Source organism: Trypanosoma brucei, chromosome 8 (genome assembly GCF_000210295.1).
Source record: "Trypanosoma brucei gambiense DAL972 chromosome 8, complete sequence".
Classification (NCBI taxonomy): Eukaryota; Euglenozoa; class Kinetoplastea; order Trypanosomatida; family Trypanosomatidae; genus Trypanosoma; species Trypanosoma brucei.
Genome location: NC_026741.1, coordinates 1,168,515 through 1,185,449, shown reverse-complemented (window position 1 = coordinate 1,185,449; position 16,935 = coordinate 1,168,515). Strand labels below are relative to the sequence as shown.

Genomic DNA, 16,935 nt, shown 5'->3' with positions numbered 1-16,935 from the left:
GGTGTTTGGTACGGCTGCCTCAATCTACAATGTGGCTGTGTAATCAACATTGGCCCTTTGTTAGAGTGGGAGCATGCAGCAAGTGACGGCAATAATCAGGTAAACTCTGTCGTGTGATGGTAATTTTTAAATTTTTTTCTACTGTGTTATTTTTTCCATGTGTTTGTGTTATGCATGATAAGCAGTTGCATGACCTTTAGTGTGGTGTAAGAGTAGACAAAATGCAACTGTTAGGTGTTACGTATAGGTATATAAGCATATTTATTTGAGGTGCCTCTTCTTTTCTTCTTTTTACTGTGTTCAGTGTTGGGTGAATATGTTTGTGTAAGCGGGGAAAATTTGCTTACACCGTTAACGTTTTCTTTTTTAATAAGTTTGTTTCCGTATTAACGAGGAGCTAATGCCCACTTTGCAACGGCGTGCCCACCTCTATCATACAGAGTTATGTATTTATGGATTCATACCTTGTTTTCTCTGACCTGCGTAAAGTGGCTCCTCCCTCTTAACAAAATCCCTGTGGCGGAGAGGTTAATTCCTCGTGTTTATTTACGGTAGGGGATGGTGGCGGCAGGTGCTGTGAGTGATGCATAACTATGAGACAGAAAAAAAATAAAATAAGACGAAATGGGAAAATATTCTTTATTATTATTTTGTTGGTTTAGCGGAGGCATATATATATATATATATTTTTTTTTTTAGAACTTTTAAAAAGAACTTTTAGCGTATATTTCTTTCCTCAGCATTGTGTGACACAAAGTGGCTTCCTTGTGTTGCACTACATCTTCGTGGGCCGCTACTGGAGTGTTTCTCCCTTTTTGTTACGATTTTTATTTTTTACTTTGCGCTACGTCTCCATCAGGCAGTTCCCTGTTTTTGGGTTCGCAGGTAGAGGGGAGGGCCAAGGAAGGATGCTTTCTCATTTGTTATTTTGTTTTCCATTGCGAAGCCGTGGCGTAAAGCATTATCTATATATACTCATGTTTCTATTCTTCACAGAAAACATGTGTGTATCAACTTCTGTCTGCCACACGAATGAATGTTGATTGCTGGATGGAGTTGGTGTCACGTGTAACCTAACACGTACTCTGGAAGATGTTCTACCTTTGTACAACATGTTCCCACAGGGTTAAGTGAAGGGTTGGTTACGCGTTTTATCAATCGCCAAGCCAACAATACGTTACTCCAGCGTTCGTGTCGCTCCAATGTGCTCCTTTATTTTTGTTTAGTTCCCTTCCTTTTTTGTTGTATTTGTTATCCGCTTTTGTTTTCTGTCGGGGTAAGCAGAAGCAGTGTGTGACACACGTTGTGTTTCATTCTCTGATGATGCTGCGATTTGTGCGTCATGTTTGACACTTGTCTGGTGCACGTAGAAACCACCTTCTTGTGTCTTCCTTTGTCGCCATGAGTTGAATGCCCCTTCAAATAACGTGGTGCTTTTTTCGATATGCAAGTAGCTATGCCCGTGAGTTTAGTGGATTCTTGTCTGGGCATGCAAGAACTCTTGGTACTTGTGTATTCATGTGTTTGGCAGTCTTTACTTCCGTTGTACGAATTGGCTCGCTTCTTTTCTTTCCCTTTTCAGTCATCAAGCTATCAAGCAGCACACACACACACACACACACACACACACGTACACACGCAGCAAACCCACCTCTTAAATATGCTCAGCCCTACAGAACCATTAGGCTCTGGAAAGGCCCACACGGAGGTTGTTACCGATGAGGGTGAGGGATACGGCGCGATGTCAGCGGCAGAGGAGAAAAGTCATCACAAGAATGGTGACACCCCGACAACAGACTCCAAATTCATGCAATGTATAAATGCAATCATTCCCCATGGTGGCGCCCTTTCGACAACGTTTAACCTTGGGAGTGCCACATTGGGGGCTGGAGTCATAAGTCTCGCTATCGCTTTTCAGATGAGTGGTGTGATCCCATCAATCCTCATTCTAATTACTGTAACTGTGTTGACTATATACTCCGTTGGGCTGATGATGCAGGCAGTAGAAATGACAGGGTACAACTCATATGCGGATCTCTCGAGGAACCTTTTTGGACCCGGGTGGGATTACTTCACTATATCGGTCTCGTGGTTGTTCACCTTTGGGACGTGCGTGAGTTATGTAATTGCTACCGGTTACCTTGTGGACTCTGTGCTATCTGGGTCCTCTGCATTGGAGTTCTTTCAGGGAAAGACGGGCAATCGCGTGATCACGTCTATCATATGGTTTGTTGGAATGTTTTCACTCTCGTTACCCAAGGAAATCAACTCACTACGCTACGCTTCCGCTATCGCTGTGCTATTCGTTTTTTATTTTGTCATCTGCATTGTTGTGCACTCCGCGAAAAATGGATTAAAGGATGGGAAACTTCCCGAGGATGTTGAGATGTTTAAATCTGGGAACAGGGCGATTGAGGGATTGTCAATCTTCATGTTTTCATACCTGTGCCATATGAACTGTTTTTCCATTTACTCGGAGATGCGCAAACCGAGCGCAAGGCGCATGACACTCCACACAACGTATTCCATGAGTATGTGTTGTGTGGTGTACATCATTGCGGGTTTCTTCGGTTATACGGATGTTGGGAACAAATCTGTAGAAACTGTCTTTGAGATTTATGACGTGAAGGGTGACGTGATGATGGCAATTGCGTTTGCGGGCATGTTGCTGAAGATCTGTGTTGGGTTTTCACTATGCATGCAACCAGCCCGTGATTGCTGCTATTACATCATTGGGTGGGATTTGAACACACTTGAAACATGGAAGAACTGCCTGTTTTGCGGTTGCATGGCTCTATGCGCTCTGCTCCTTGGCCTCTTCATTCCCGACCTGAATACCGTATTTGGTCTTTTGGGAAGTTTCTGCGGTGGTGTCCTTGGTTTCTGCATTCCCGCATTGTACCGGATGTACTGTGGTAACTGGGGCATTTCTCAGGTGGGTGTGGTAAATTACGTGTGTACGTACCTCCTCCTTATATCGGGAGTGATCGCTGTGGTGTTTGGTACGGCTGCCTCAATCTACAATGTGGCTGTGTAATCAACATTGGCCCTTTGTTAGAGTGGGAGCATGCAGCAAGTGACGGCAATAATCAGGCAAACTCTGTCGTGTGATGGTAATTTTTTAATTTTTTTCTACTGTGTTATTTTTTCCATGTGTTTGTGTTATGCATGATAAGCAGTTGCATGACCTTTAGTGTGGTGTAAGAGTAGACAAAATGCAACTGTTAGGTGTTACGTATAGGTATATAAGCATATTTATTTGAGGTGCCTCTTCTTTTCTTCTTTTTACTGTGTTCAGTGTTGGGTGAATATGTTTGTGTAAGCGGGGAAAATTTGCTTACACCGTTAACGTTTTCTTTTTTAATAAGTTTGTTTCCGTATTAACGAGGAGCTAATGCCCACTTTGCAACGGCGTGCCCACCTCTATCATACAGAGTTATGTATTTATGGATTCATACCTTGTTTTCTCTGACCTGCGTAAAGTGGCTCCTCCCTCTTAACAAAATCCCTGTGGCGGAGAGGTTAATTCCTCGTGTTTATTTACGGTAGGGGATGGTGGCGGCAGGTGCTGTGAGTGATGCATAACTATGAGACAGAAAAAAAAAATAAGACGAAATGGGAAAATATTCTTTATTATTATTTTGTTGGTTTAGCGGAGGCATATATATATATATATATATATTTTTTTTTAGAACTTTTAAAAAGAACTTTTAGCGTATATTTCTTTCCTCAGCATTGTGTGACACAAAGTGGCTTCCTTGTGTTGCACTACATCTTCGTGGGCCGCTACTGGAGTGTTTCTCCCTTTTTGTTACGATTTTTATTTTTTACTTTGCGCTACGTCTCCATCAGGCAGTTCCCTGTTTTTGGGTTCGCAGGTAGAGGGGAGGGCCAAGGAAGGATGCTTTCTCATTTGTTATTTTGTTTTCCATTGCGAAGCCGTGGCGTAAAGCATTATCTATATATACTCATGTTTCTATTCTTCACAGAAAACATGTGTGTATCAACTTCTGTCTGCCACACGAATGAATGTTGATTGCTGGATGGAGTTGGTGTCACGTGTAACCTAACACGTACTCTGGAAGATGTTCTACCTTTGTACAGCATGTTCCCACAGGGTTAAGTGAAGGGTTGGTTACGCGTTTTATCAATCGCCAAGCCAACAATACGTTACTCCAGCGTTCGTGTCGCTCCAATGTGCTCCTTTATTTTTGTTTAGTTCCCTTCATTTTTTGTTGTATTTGTTATCCGCTTTTGTTTTCTGTCGGGGTAAGCAGAAGCAGTGTGTGACACACGTTGTGTTTCATTCTCTGATGATGCTGCGATTTGTGCGTCATGTTTGACACTTGTCTGGTGCACGTAGAAACCACCTTCTTGTGTCTTCCTTTGTCGCCATGAGTTGAATGCCCCTTCAAATAACGTGGTGCTTTTTTCGATATGCAAGTAGCTATGCCCGTGAGTTTAGTGGATTCTTGTCTGGGCATGCAAGAACTCTTGGTACTTGTGTATTCATGTGTTTGGCAGTCTTTACTTCCGTTGTACGAATTGGCTCGCTTCTTTTCTTTCCCTTTTCAGTCATCAAGCTATCAAGCAGCACACACACACACACACACGTACACACGCAGCAAACCCACCTCTTAAATATGCTCAGCCCTACAGAACCATTAGGCTCTGGAAAGGCCCACACGGAGGTTGTTACCGATGAGGGTGAGGGATACGGCGCGATGTCAGCGGCAGAGGAGAAAAGTCATCACAAGAATGGTGACACCCCGACAACAGACTCCAAATTCATGCAATGTATAAATGCAATCATTCCCCATGGTGGCTCCCTTTCGACAACGTTTAACCTTGGGAGTGCCACATTGGGGGCTGGAGTCATAAGTCTCGCTATCGCTTTTCAGATGAGTGGTGTGATCCCATCAATCCTCATTCTAATTACTGTAACTGTGTTGACTATATACTCCGTTGGGCTGATGATGCAGGCAGTAGAAATGACAGGGTACAACTCATATGCGGATCTCTCGAGGAACCTTTTTGGACCCGGGTGGGATTACTTCACTATATCGGTCTCGTGGTTGTTCACCTTTGGGACGTGCGTGAGTTATGTAATTGCTACCGGTTACCTTGTGGACTCTGTGCTATCTGGGTCCTCTGCATTGGAGTTCTTTCAGGGAAAGACGGGCAATCGCGTGATCACGTCTATCATATGGTTTGTTGGAATGTTTTCACTCTCGTTACCCAAGGAAATCAACTCACTACGCTACGCTTCCGCTATCGCTGTGCTATTCGTTTTTTATTTTGTCATCTGCATTGTTGTGCACTCCGCGAAAAATGGATTAAAGGATGGGAAACTTCCCGAGGATGTTGAGATGTTTAAATCTGGGAACAGGGCGATTGAGGGATTGTCAATCTTCATGTTTTCATACCTGTGCCATATGAACTGTTTTTCCATTTACTCGGAGATGCGCAAACCGAGCGCAAGGCGCATGACACTCCACACAACGTATTCCATGAGTATGTGTTGTGTGGTGTACATCATTGCGGGTTTCTTCGGTTATACGGATGTTGGGAACAAATCTGTAGAAACTGTCTTTGAGATTTATGACGTGAAGGGTGACGTGATGATGGCAATTGCGTTTGCGGGCATGTTGCTGAAGATCTGTGTTGGGTTTTCACTATGCATGCAACCAGCCCGTGATTGCTGCTATTACATCATTGGGTGGGATTTGAACACACTTGAAACATGGAAGAACTGCCTGTTTTGCGGTTGCATGGCTCTATGCGCTCTGCTCCTTGGCCTCTTCATTCCCGACCTGAATACCGTATTTGGTCTTTTGGGAAGTTTCTGCGGTGGTGTCCTTGGTTTCTGCATTCCCGCATTGTACCGGATGTACTGTGGTAACTGGGGCATTTCTCAGGTGGGTGTGGTAAATTACGTGTGTACGTACCTCCTCCTTATATCGGGAGTGATCGCTGTGGTGTTTGGTACGGCTGCCTCAATCTACAATGTGGCTGTGTAATCAACATTGGCCCTTTGTTAGAGTGGGAGCATGCAGCAAGTGACGGCAATAATCAGGCAAACTCTGTCGTGTGATGGTAATTTTTTAATTTTTTTCTACTGTGTTATTTTTTCCATGTGTTTGTGTCATGCATGATAAGCAGTTGCATGGCCTTTAGTGTGGTGTAAGAGTAGACAAAATGCAACTGTTAGGTGTTACGTATAGGTATATAAGCATATTTATTTGAGGTGCCTCTTCTTTTCTTCTTTTTACTGTGTTCAGTGTTGGGTGAATATGTTTGTGTAAGCGGGGAAAATTTGCTTACACCGTTAACGTTTTCTTTTTTAATAAGTTTGTTTCCGTATTAACGAGGAGCTAATGCCCACTTTGCAACGGCGTGCCCACCTCTATCATACAGAGTTATGTATTTATGGATTCATACCTTGTTTTCTCTGACCTGCGTAAAGTGGCTCCTCCCTCTTAACAAAATCCCTGTGGCGGAGAGGTTAATTCCTCGTGTTTATTTACGGTAGGGGATGGTGGCGGCAGGTGCTGTGAGTGATGCATAACTATGAGACAGAAAAAAAAAAATAAGACGAAATGGGAAAATATTCTTTATTATTATTTTGTTGGTTTAGCGGAGGCATATATATATATATATATATTTTAGAACTTTTAAAAAGAACTTTTAGCGTATATTTCTTTCCTCAGCATTGTGTGACACAAAGTGGCTTCCTTGTGTTGCACTACATCTTCGTGGGCCGCTACTGGAGTGTTTCTCCCTTTTTGTTACGATTTTTATTTTTTACTTTGCGCTACGTCTCCATCAGGCAGTTCCCTGTTTTTGGGTTCGCAGGTAGAGGGGAGGGCCAAGGAAGGATGCTTTCTCATTTGTTATTTTGTTTTCCATTGCGAAGCCGTGGCGTAAAGCATTATCTATATATACTCATGTTTCTATTCTTCACAGAAAACATGTGTGTATCAACTTCTGTCTGCCACACGAATGAATGTTGATTGCTGGATGGAGTTGGTGTCACGTGTAACCTAACACGTACTCTGGAAGATGTTCTACCTTTGTACAACATGTTCCCACAGGGTTAAGTGAAGGGTTGGTTACGCGTTTTATCAATCGCCAAGCCAACAATACGTTACTCCAGCGTTCGTGTCGCTCCAATGTGCTCCTTTATTTTTGTTTAGTTCCCTTCCTTTTTTGTTGTATTTGTTATCCGCTTTTGTTTTCTGTCGGGGTAAGCAGAAGCAGTGTGTGACACACGTTGTGTTTCATTCTCTGATGATGCTGCGATTTGTGCGTCATGTTTGACACTTGTCTGGTGCACGTAGAAACCACCTTCTTGTGTCTTCCTTTGTCGCCATGAGTTGAATGCCCCTTCAAATAACGTGGTGCTTTTTTCGATATGCAAGTAGCTATGCCCGTGAGTTTAGTGGATTCTTGTCTGGGCATGCAAGAACTCTTGGTACTTGTGTATTCATGTGTTTGGCAGTCTTTACTTCCGTTGTACGAATTGGCTCGCTTCTTTTCTTTCCCTTTTCAGTCATCAAGCTATCAAGCAGCACACACACACGTACACACGCAGCAAACCCACCTCTTAAATATGCTCAGCCCTACAGAACCATTAGGCTCTGGAAAGGCCCACACGGAGGTTGTTACCGATGAGGGTGAGGGATACGGCGCGATGTCAGCGGCAGAGGAGAAAAGTCATCACAAGAATGGTGACACCCCGACAACAGACTCCAAATTCATGCAATGTATAAATGCAATCATTCCCCATGGTGGCTCCCTTTCGACAACGTTTAACCTTGGGAGTGCCACATTGGGGGCTGGAGTCATAAGTCTCGCTATCGCTTTTCAGATGAGTGGTGTGATCCCATCAATCCTCATTCTAATTACTGTAACTGTGTTGACTATATACTCCGTTGGGCTGATGATGCAGGCAGTAGAAATGACAGGGTACAACTCATATGCGGATCTCTCGAGGAACCTTTTTGGACCCGGGTGGGATTACTTCACTATATCGGTCTCGTGGTTGTTCACCTTTGGGACGTGCGTGAGTTATGTAATTGCTACCGGTTACCTTGTGGACTCTGTGCTATCTGGGTCCTCTGCATTGGAGTTCTTTCAGGGAAAGACGGGCAATCGCGTGATCACGTCTATCATATGGTTTGTTGGAATGTTTTCACTCTCGTTACCCAAGGAAATCAACTCACTACGCTACGCTTCCGCTATCGCTGTGCTATTCGTTTTTTATTTTGTCATCTGCATTGTTGTGCACTCCGCGAAAAATGGATTAAAGGATGGGAAACTTCCCGAGGATGTTGAGATGTTTAAATCTGGGAACAGGGCGATTGAGGGATTGTCAATCTTCATGTTTTCATACCTGTGCCATATGAACTGTTTTTCCATTTACTCGGAGATGCGCAAACCGAGCGCAAGGCGCATGACACTCCACACAACGTATTCCATGAGTATGTGTTGTGTGGTGTACATCATTGCGGGTTTCTTCGGTTATACGGATGTTGGGAACAAATCTGTAGAAACTGTCTTTGAGATTTATGACGTGAAGGGTGACGTGATGATGGCAATTGCGTTTGCGGGCATGTTGCTGAAGATCTGTGTTGGGTTTTCACTATGCATGCAACCAGCCCGTGATTGCTGCTATTACATCATTGGGTGGGATTTGAACACACTTGAAACATGGAAGAACTGCCTGTTTTGCGGTTGCATGGCTCTATGCGCTCTGCTCCTTGGCCTCTTCATTCCCGACCTGAATACCGTATTTGGTCTTTTGGGAAGTTTCTGCGGTGGTGTCCTTGGTTTCTGCATTCCCGCATTGTACCGGATGTACTGTGGTAACTGGGGCATTTCTCAGGTGGGTGTGGTAAATTACGTGTGTACGTACCTCCTCCTTATATCGGGAGTGATCGCTGTGGTGTTTGGTACGGCTGCCTCAATCTACAATGTGGCTGTGTAATCAACATTGGCCATTTTTTAATTTCTTTGATAGGCTATATATTTACATTGTTCTTTTCGTTTCTTTAGATTTTTTTATTTTGTAGTTGTGATTAGTGTGTTTTTTTTCTTCACAAACTTGAGCTGTGTTGAGATTTTCTTTTGCTGAATGGTAGGTAGTGTGTTGATTTTAGTGGTATCCTTCTCGTCTCTTTTTTATGTGTTGTAGGTAGGGGTGTTATTTTTATGTGTAATGCCTCGTGTTTTTGTTGTATTTTGTTTTTTAACTCTTTTTTGTTTTGTGTCTGCCTTTTTGTTGTCGGAATAAGTAGCTTGTCGGTTTATATTGTGCAGGTTTTAGTGATTTGTGGGCGTCGTTTGTGGGACACGTAACAGACTGTGAGGAAGATATATTTGAGTGTCTGTTTATATGATTTTTTGGTTGGTGTAGTTGTTGTCTTATATATATATATATATATATATTGTTTGTTTGTTTTTGTGAGTGCGTGCTTGTGTATTGGGTATCGTTTTGTGTTGCGTTGTAGTTTTTGTTCCATTATCCGAAAGTTTATACAAATATATTCCACTCTGCTTGCGTGCTAGGTGCTGTCCTGGATGACTTGCAATATCAGTTGTCTATTGCCGTTGGCGCACGCTGAAACCGCCCGGTTTTGACTACTGTTGCAAATGTTCCTCTCCATTGCTCCTTTGCCCTCTTCTCCAGTTGCTTTTGCATTTACGTGCTCTTTTTGTTGGCACTGGGGGGATGAGGGAACGTTCGGTGGGGCGCCATGACACCACTAACAACTGTTAGAAGAATTAAAGTGACCAGAGGAGGGAGGAAGCTTGGATGAGGAAATGGATGGGTGAGGGACTCTGGGTGGAGCCTGTTATACTAATGGATATTTTAAAAAGGAAAAAGAAAACGTTTCTTTTGTTTTGTTTATTTATCTTGATTCCCCGCTGCTTAGTGTATCTGTGTGATGTTTGCGCCACATTTTTACGCGCATCATCTTTAGAGTACCTCTGCGGAGAGTGACCCGCCTATTGGTTTTCAGTTTTTGATCTCTTAACCTTCCCTTTTCTTCTATTCACCTTTTTTTGGGGTTTCTGTCGACGCTTGCGTGCGCTCCGATTTCTTATCGGGTGCTGCGGTGATAGCGCTGTGGAGCTTGGTTGAGTGCGTGGCAAACTCTGATTGTTAGGTGTGTCCCCCCTAGTTTTCTTCCTTTTATGTGTGTGTGTGTGCGGTTCATAATTGAATGAATGAATGGATTTAATGAGGCTGCCGATATGTCGTGTGGTGCCGTATTCTTCTTTTTATTTGCCACTTTCCAGGTTCGTTGAACGTAAATGCAGGGGTCCACTTCATCTGTAGTGAGTGCGTGAGTTTCCTTTTTTTTCTTTCGTTGTCTTATTTGTTACCTCGAATCTCTTTCCCATTCCTGCTTGGTGCGTCTTCCGCCTTTTCTTCTTTTTTGGGTCGTCTTTTAGCGGTGTCACTCCGATGGGGTTCATATGGGTAATTTGTGAGTTTTCAGGTGTTATCACCGATATTTGTTTGCGGCTCGATGGTTGAAGAAGTTAGTGAACCTGCAACGGCCAACTGCAACGATCAAAAATAAGAAAGGTGTATAAGGAAGGGGATGGTGTGTGTGTGTGTGTGAGTTGAGTGGAAGAAAAGGAGTTGGTTGATAAGATTGTGGAAGCGGAGATAAAGAGGAAACGTAAAGGTAAAAAAAATGCGATTAAAAAAAATTATTTATATATAGATGGAGCAAGTTAACTGGGATGGTTCCTTTTTTCTTCTTTCGTGTGGCTCATGGATAACAATGTTGCGGGTACGGTAGCAAACACCCCTGAGTGCACCCAAAATCGACATAAATGGTAATATCGCGCCTTGTGGTGGTGTTTCTTTATTATTTTTCTAAGGAAAATTATTCACCTCATTTCTAAAGCGTTTTCCAGCCTACTTGCTGCGTCTCGTGCTAGTCGTGTGAGATAGATTATTGTTTATTTCCCCACACACGCACTGACACTTCTATTTTTTCTCTGCTAACTTTCTTTCTGTTTGTTCCTTATCCTCCCCTTCTCAATGTCGTTGCTTTAGTTGCTGTGTCATATGTAGTACTTGCTGTTTTGCAGTGTTTCCTAAGTGGCGTGTCCAGTAAATTTCCACACACGCACAAACACATCGTGGAAGCATTTGAGTTGGGTATCCCTTCTTCGATGGTATTATTACAATTAGCCGCCTCCTTTTTTTCTTCACAAGAGAAAAAGAGCAGAGAAGACAGCAGTTGGTCTCTATTGTTACGCACACTTTTGGTAACTGTCTGTTAAGTTCGCGATGTCACGGGCCGTGCTAATGGAAGTCAATCATTGTTATCATTTTTGCTTACTCATTATGTGAAGACATCAAGGCTTCGCGGAGTACATGTGATGTTCGTTTTGCTTTGCTCTGTCGTCTCCTGGGAGATTTGTTGTGAATAATCCGTTTTTTGCCTCTATTTTGTTTCCAATTGCCCAACACACATTTCCTTTCTTCGTATTTTCCCCGTTTTACCCTCCACGCACCACGCATTGTGTGGCGCTGATGATAAGTTGTGCCGCTGTTGTGTGCTCACCGCGAGCATCTTTGCGGGATTGCGGGAAGTTGGGCGTGTGGGTTACCACGAGTGGTCATGCGGTTTTCTCGGAGGTTATTTCACCCGTATCGTATTGATGTGAGCAGTCTGGAACGCGCCAAGAGGCAGCAAAGAGCACAAGGGATACGCACGTCACCGAGAGTTTCGTTGATCCATTGCGCAAAGCGCGCTTGGAGAAAGGCGATGTCTGGTTACGAATTCTTCTTTCCCTCTAGTGGGAAAGGCGGGCCGGCGAAGTGACGCACTCCAGATGCAAACTGAGCATCTTTGTCTTTATAGGTGCTGCGGGCTCCTCACGGGTCCCGTTATGTGTGGCCGCACCTGTGAACACTATGTCAGCATCGTTCCGCTAAGGGTCCTCTTCCCTCCGTTGCGTTTCTGTTCCACTCACCTCACTTTTGCTTTTATGTGGTCTGCTTTTCCCGCGGTGCCACTTTTCTCTTCCATTTTAACAGAAGACAGTCGCTGTTGCTTATGTCGTCGTCAATTTACTTCGTTTTTTTGTTCTTACTCACATTTTCACTGGGAGCAGCATGCTCGATAAAATCAAGACTATTGTCACTCGCCACGCTAGCCAAAGCGTTAGCAAAGCACTCACCACCGCGAATAACCGCCCGTCATTGAAGGATGCCGTGAGCCAAGCGGCACAAGTGACGGCCAAGCTTCTCGGTGAGCGCGAGTGGCAGTGTCCTTGTGGCCACAAGTTTCGTGCTTCGGGTGAGTGGGTGGCGACTCTCCCCGTATATTGTGAGGTTCCTTCTTGCCCTAACCCAAAATATTATGTGGATGGCCCGGGAAGAGCTCTGCTGGAGGCGAACCCCTCTGGTGTGAGGTTGGGCGAGGTCAAGGCGGAGGGGAAGCCGACCATCGCATCGCTTCCCGGGGGCGTTTCGTCGCGGTTTAAATGAGTGCGTGCTTACATTATTTATTTGGTGCTGCTATGCGTAAGGGCGCTTAACAAGGTGTGGCAACCAGTCCCCAGATGAACACGTTGGAGGGAGAGGTTGATTTGTGCACGACGTGGGGCGTGCACATACTGGGGCGTAGAACCGACTCACTGTTTGTGCTTTCCCCCCTCTTCATATCGTATACGAGTGGTATGTTTACTCCCCGAATGGTATGTTGGGTTCAATTAGCTCGAGGAATCGTGGAATGTTTTCTTCCCTTGAGGGTGTCGTCTGTTTTCTTCGTGTGGGCGTATGGGGTATCGGGTGTGTACCAGCCGAAGTTGCTCTTTTTTTTTTTTTGTAGCGGAAGGGGGCTTTCTTATCGTTGCGCCTACTCGTTAACTCAAAGGTGGTGTCCTCCGTAGTCCCGGGGGAAGCACACCTATCCATCACGGTGCGCGTTTTTACTTTCAGGTTGTACACCTTGCTGATCGTGGAAAGAGGGAAAGTTAACTCCCTCTATTTTGTGCGATGCCAACGAGAGCAGGAGCAAAAGAAAACCACGTTCGGTGCTGTGGATGACTTTACGCGTCTGCGCGATGCGTTTTTGTGTTTATGCGGGTGTCTCCGAGTGGTAACTGAAGGCAGAGGAGGGGGTACCTTTGTACTCGGGTTGAAGAGGCTTGCCAGGTTTCTGGTTATTATTGTTATATTTACTATTCAAGGGACTTTTCTTCCTGTGAGTGCGGGTGTCTGTTCATGCGACCCACTGGTTTCCTCTGTTGAGTGCGCCATCGCCCAAATTTTACTTTGTTTTTCCTTTCCACTGTTTCGTTGTACGGAATGTCGCGTGGATCTGCGTTCCCATTCGTTCGGGAGCGGCTGAGGATAGGGAGACATTTCTTACACTTTGATCCGGTGTTTTCATTTATTTATATGTAATATATATATATATATATCTTTTTTTTTGTTTTCTTTGCCCCTTTTCTGTTGCTTACTGCTATTTTTATGTATGTGAAGAGAGGAAACATTGTTTGAGGGGCCTTCTGGTGAGTGTATATCGACGAGAAGGGCAAATGACTGATCACGAGGGTTCTATAAGGGATTTGGACACAAGGGCTCTGGGGGAAATAGACAACAAAGTGGACAAATTGCTGACGCTGTGCGAAACGGACGTTAAACTGAAAGACTTCTCCTTTGCATTCAAACTGGAGCATGCGGTCGATGTGGCAGCGTTTGATGCGGGGCGCGAGCCCGGGGAAGAGGTACTCCACCTGCAACATGTCCTGTTCCGTATGATAAAGCTTAGTCTTCACGTTGCGCGTCATGTACTGCACCGAACAAAGGGGTTTATTGCACCCGGCACTACGAATACGGAGGACCCTGTGGTAGGCGGAGCTACAAATGCTGAAGGAGATGCTGAGAGCGGTGGGCTTCAACGAGAAAGCAGCGTTGCGGAGCTTAGTGACGGCTCTGAGGCATGGTTAGACATGGGAGCGACCCTGTCACACTCTGCTGTTGAGGTGCTCAATCTTACACTGTTAAGTCATCGACGACTCCTCAGAAGGCTCCAGACATATTGCTTGGGATCACAAGTACTGGAATATATAACGGATGCGCTAACCATTTCGCGTGATCATGAGATAACATGTTTTCTAGAGGGTTTCAGGAGGGAACATGTCCGGCTTGTAGCCAATCTGACTTACGAGAATAAGGAGGTCTGCTCCGCAGTTTTAGGTGACACCCGCCTTCTCACTGCCATCCTCGGAGCCACACGCATTGATTTGGAAAATCCAGGCATGGGTGAGTGGGCGACGTTCGTCATTAGGAATCTTTGCTACTGCTCAAACGAGGCGCGCGAAATTTTGCGAGGGCTCACCCCTATCAGTATAGTTGAGGAAGCGGATGAATTGTTTGGAAAAGCAGTTGACCCGCACGCAACCCCAGAAGGAAGGTCTGCCGTGGAGCCGCTGCAGACGCACACAGAATAACCGTGTTTGTGTTTTCGACACGTCGGTGGCATTTCCCATATGAACCCGTTTCGTAATTTTACTCAACACCTAATATTGTACTGGTCCTGTTGCTCATCAGGTGTGGAGGTTCTGAATCACTAGTTGCCTGACTCAGGGTGGGGATGCCGTATTCTCTGTGGGACCCATTTCCCCTCCTATTATCACTTATATATATATATATATCTTCCCCATGTGTTGTCGGTATCTTGCATGTGTCCGCTTTATCATAATCACTACCACTTCCACCATCACAACAATTTTTTTGTTTTTTGTTTTCATACCTTCCCCCCTTTTTATTATCTTACGGTGGATGCGGTGACCGTTTTCCGTTCCTGGACCTTGCCTGTATATTGCCTTTTTTTCTTGCTTCTACTCATTTTCTCTTGTATATTTTTACTTTTTGCGTATGTTACTCCCCTGGTAGGCTGAGCGATGCCTCCTCGGAGGGCTGTCATGCTGCCGCGGCAACAACTCCGCACGATGGCTTTTTCTGTGGATGATCAGGAGGCTGCGTTGGCTGAGTGGCAGTCAAGAGCGCGTACAGATAAGCTGGTGTTTAAGGACATCACATTGAAAATTGCACACCAGAGGAAATCAGCGGAGGAGGTAAGTCGTGGTGGCCGTTGGTTGGCGGAGCACGCTGCCTTGGAGCGAGAGGTAGTTTCGTGCGCATTCGATTTTGAAAAGGCGTGGGCTTCGTGCTCTTCCCTCCTACCAGAGGCAGCGGTGAGGGAAAGAGCCGGCATGGAGGAACGATGCGAGTCGATTCATCGTTCCCTTAAGAAAACAATTGGGGGACTTCAGAAGGAATGTCGTGACTTGCACAAGAAGGAGGCCAATGTCATGCCTGATGGCGTTAACACCTTACGAGAGAAGATTTCAACCATGAGGGAGGAAATTTCTGAGTCTATTAAAGTTATCGAGCATGAAGTGGAATCTTTGCTGAACGAGATGGAGGAGAGCGAGAATATCTTACCGATTGAAACTGTCCAAACGTTAGTGCGGTCATCATTGGAATTGTTAGATAGTGTGTGCGAGTCCATGGTATGTAAACCCAACCCTAGGCTCGTGAAGACGTTTCGAGACGCCATAGAGGTTGGAGGAGAGGAAGCCGTGTCTCGGTTAATGTCTACGGAGCGAACAGGAGCAACTGTGGACCTCTCCTCGAGCGACATTCGTAAGATTTCTTTGGTTTTGAAAACCTACACGAGTCTTTCAACGCTCGGTAGTGAGAAACCTGATCTTCCAGGTGATGTTTACAATCGCGTCCATCAGAGTTTGCCCGATATGTCCCGCGACAAAGTGCGACTTGCTGTGAATGAGGTTTTGCGGCAGAAGAGAGAAAAAGCACTCGCGCGGACGGTGACGCTTCAGTTCAAGAAGAAATCTCTGGAACTTCTGAAATCATTCGAGAAGGCAGCCGCGGCTGATGAAGAGATTGGAAGGCTAGTGGCGGATATGGAAGAAGAGGCTAAATTACGCGAGGAGCAGCAACGAAAGAAACACCGAGAGTTGGATGAGCTACGTGCTGTTCGAGAAGCCAAGGAACTGGCCCGACGCGACGAGGAGGAAGCAAGACGGAAAGAGGAAGAGGAAAGGACACAAAGAGTCATGCGTGCTCGTGAGATAGAATTCCAGGAACGCCTAAAACAGCTGCACCTCTACCAGGAGCAGCAGAAAGAGCTGCAAGAGAAGGAAATCGAACTTCGGAGGGCACTTGCAGAGGAGGAAGCAATCCAAAAAGCGATACGAGGGGAACGTAACGCCAAACGGGTGGTGGAGAGACAGAAAGAATATGAGGAGAAATGCCGGTTGCGTAAAAAACGTCAGCAGGACCTGGAAGAAATAAAAGCTGCACGTGCGAAGACACTAGAGGCCTTCTTTAATGGTGTCAGGCAACAGCTCGGTGTCGAGGCCGACCCAGAGAGAGTTCTGCAAGGGACAGTTTCAAGTAAGCAGAATGAAGCTTACGTACCGTTCGCGGAGGCCGCACGATATACTGTGCATGGTTACACGGCTGACGAGGTAGCGAAGGACCCACGGTTTCGACTTCAACTCGCTCTGCTGGAGGCGGGTCTGCACAAAACTGCATATGGACGGGAGGTTATCTCTCGGGGGTACCGTGTGTCGGCAGCTCAACGACCGAGCGACGATAACCCATTAAGCAACAACTTTTGAGCGTGTGCACCGTGCATTGTTCTTGTTTTCGTTACCTGTGTCGGGTCTTGTACTTGAGCCGTCTGTATGCTTTCTCCGGACACCACCCTTGTGCTTGTTGTATAGTAGCTGCTAATAATCAAGCATTTAGTTTACCGCGACCACGTCCTGTTCTCCAGAGGATTGGTGCAGCAACACAGATCCCCATGCGTGTGCACGTGCTAGGATATAAGGAACAACAACCCCATTTGTGTACATTCTGAATTT

General features: G+C 45.3%; 6 protein-coding genes across 6 annotated transcripts; all 6 read left to right on the top strand.

The window, feature by feature from the left end:
* Positions 1 to 1,444: 1,444 nt before the first annotated feature.
* On the top strand, positions 1,445 to 3,037 carry TbgDal_VIII4530 (amino acid transporter, putative; the record flags this gene model as incomplete). The annotated part of the gene is made up of 1 exon (XM_011777486.1): positions 1,445 to 3,037. One exon carries the CDS (start codon positions 1,445 to 1,447, stop codon positions 3,035 to 3,037), a length of 1,593 nt encoding a protein of 530 aa, XP_011775788.1.
* Positions 3,038 to 4,403: 1,366 nt separating this feature from the next.
* Positions 4,404 to 6,020, top strand: TbgDal_VIII4520 (amino acid transporter, putative; the record flags this gene model as incomplete). Its single annotated transcript, XM_011777485.1, has 1 exon — positions 4,404 to 6,020. The coding sequence occupies one exon, from the start codon at positions 4,404 to 4,406 to the stop codon at positions 6,018 to 6,020; it is 1,617 nt and encodes a 538-aa protein (XP_011775787.1).
* Positions 6,021 to 7,414: 1,394 nt separating this feature from the next.
* Positions 7,415 to 8,989, top strand: TbgDal_VIII4510 (amino acid transporter, putative; the record flags this gene model as incomplete). The annotated part of the gene is made up of 1 exon (XM_011777484.1): positions 7,415 to 8,989. The coding sequence occupies one exon, from the start codon at positions 7,415 to 7,417 to the stop codon at positions 8,987 to 8,989; it is 1,575 nt and encodes a 524-aa protein (XP_011775786.1).
* A 3,156-nt stretch (positions 8,990 to 12,145) lies between these two features.
* TbgDal_VIII4495 (hypothetical protein, conserved) lies at positions 12,146 to 12,520 on the top strand (the record flags this gene model as incomplete). Its single annotated transcript, XM_011777483.1, has 1 exon — positions 12,146 to 12,520. One exon carries the CDS (start codon positions 12,146 to 12,148, stop codon positions 12,518 to 12,520), a length of 375 nt encoding a protein of 124 aa, XP_011775785.1.
* A 1,055-nt stretch (positions 12,521 to 13,575) lies between these two features.
* Positions 13,576 to 14,490, top strand: TbgDal_VIII4490 (hypothetical protein, conserved; the record flags this gene model as incomplete). Its single annotated transcript, XM_011777482.1, has 1 exon — positions 13,576 to 14,490. The coding sequence occupies one exon, from the start codon at positions 13,576 to 13,578 to the stop codon at positions 14,488 to 14,490; it is 915 nt and encodes a 304-aa protein (XP_011775784.1).
* A 453-nt stretch (positions 14,491 to 14,943) lies between these two features.
* Positions 14,944 to 16,689, top strand: TbgDal_VIII4480 (hypothetical protein, conserved; the record flags this gene model as incomplete). The annotated part of the gene is made up of 1 exon (XM_011777481.1): positions 14,944 to 16,689. The coding sequence occupies one exon, from the start codon at positions 14,944 to 14,946 to the stop codon at positions 16,687 to 16,689; it is 1,746 nt and encodes a 581-aa protein (XP_011775783.1).
* Between the last annotated feature and the right edge of the window lie 246 nt (positions 16,690 to 16,935).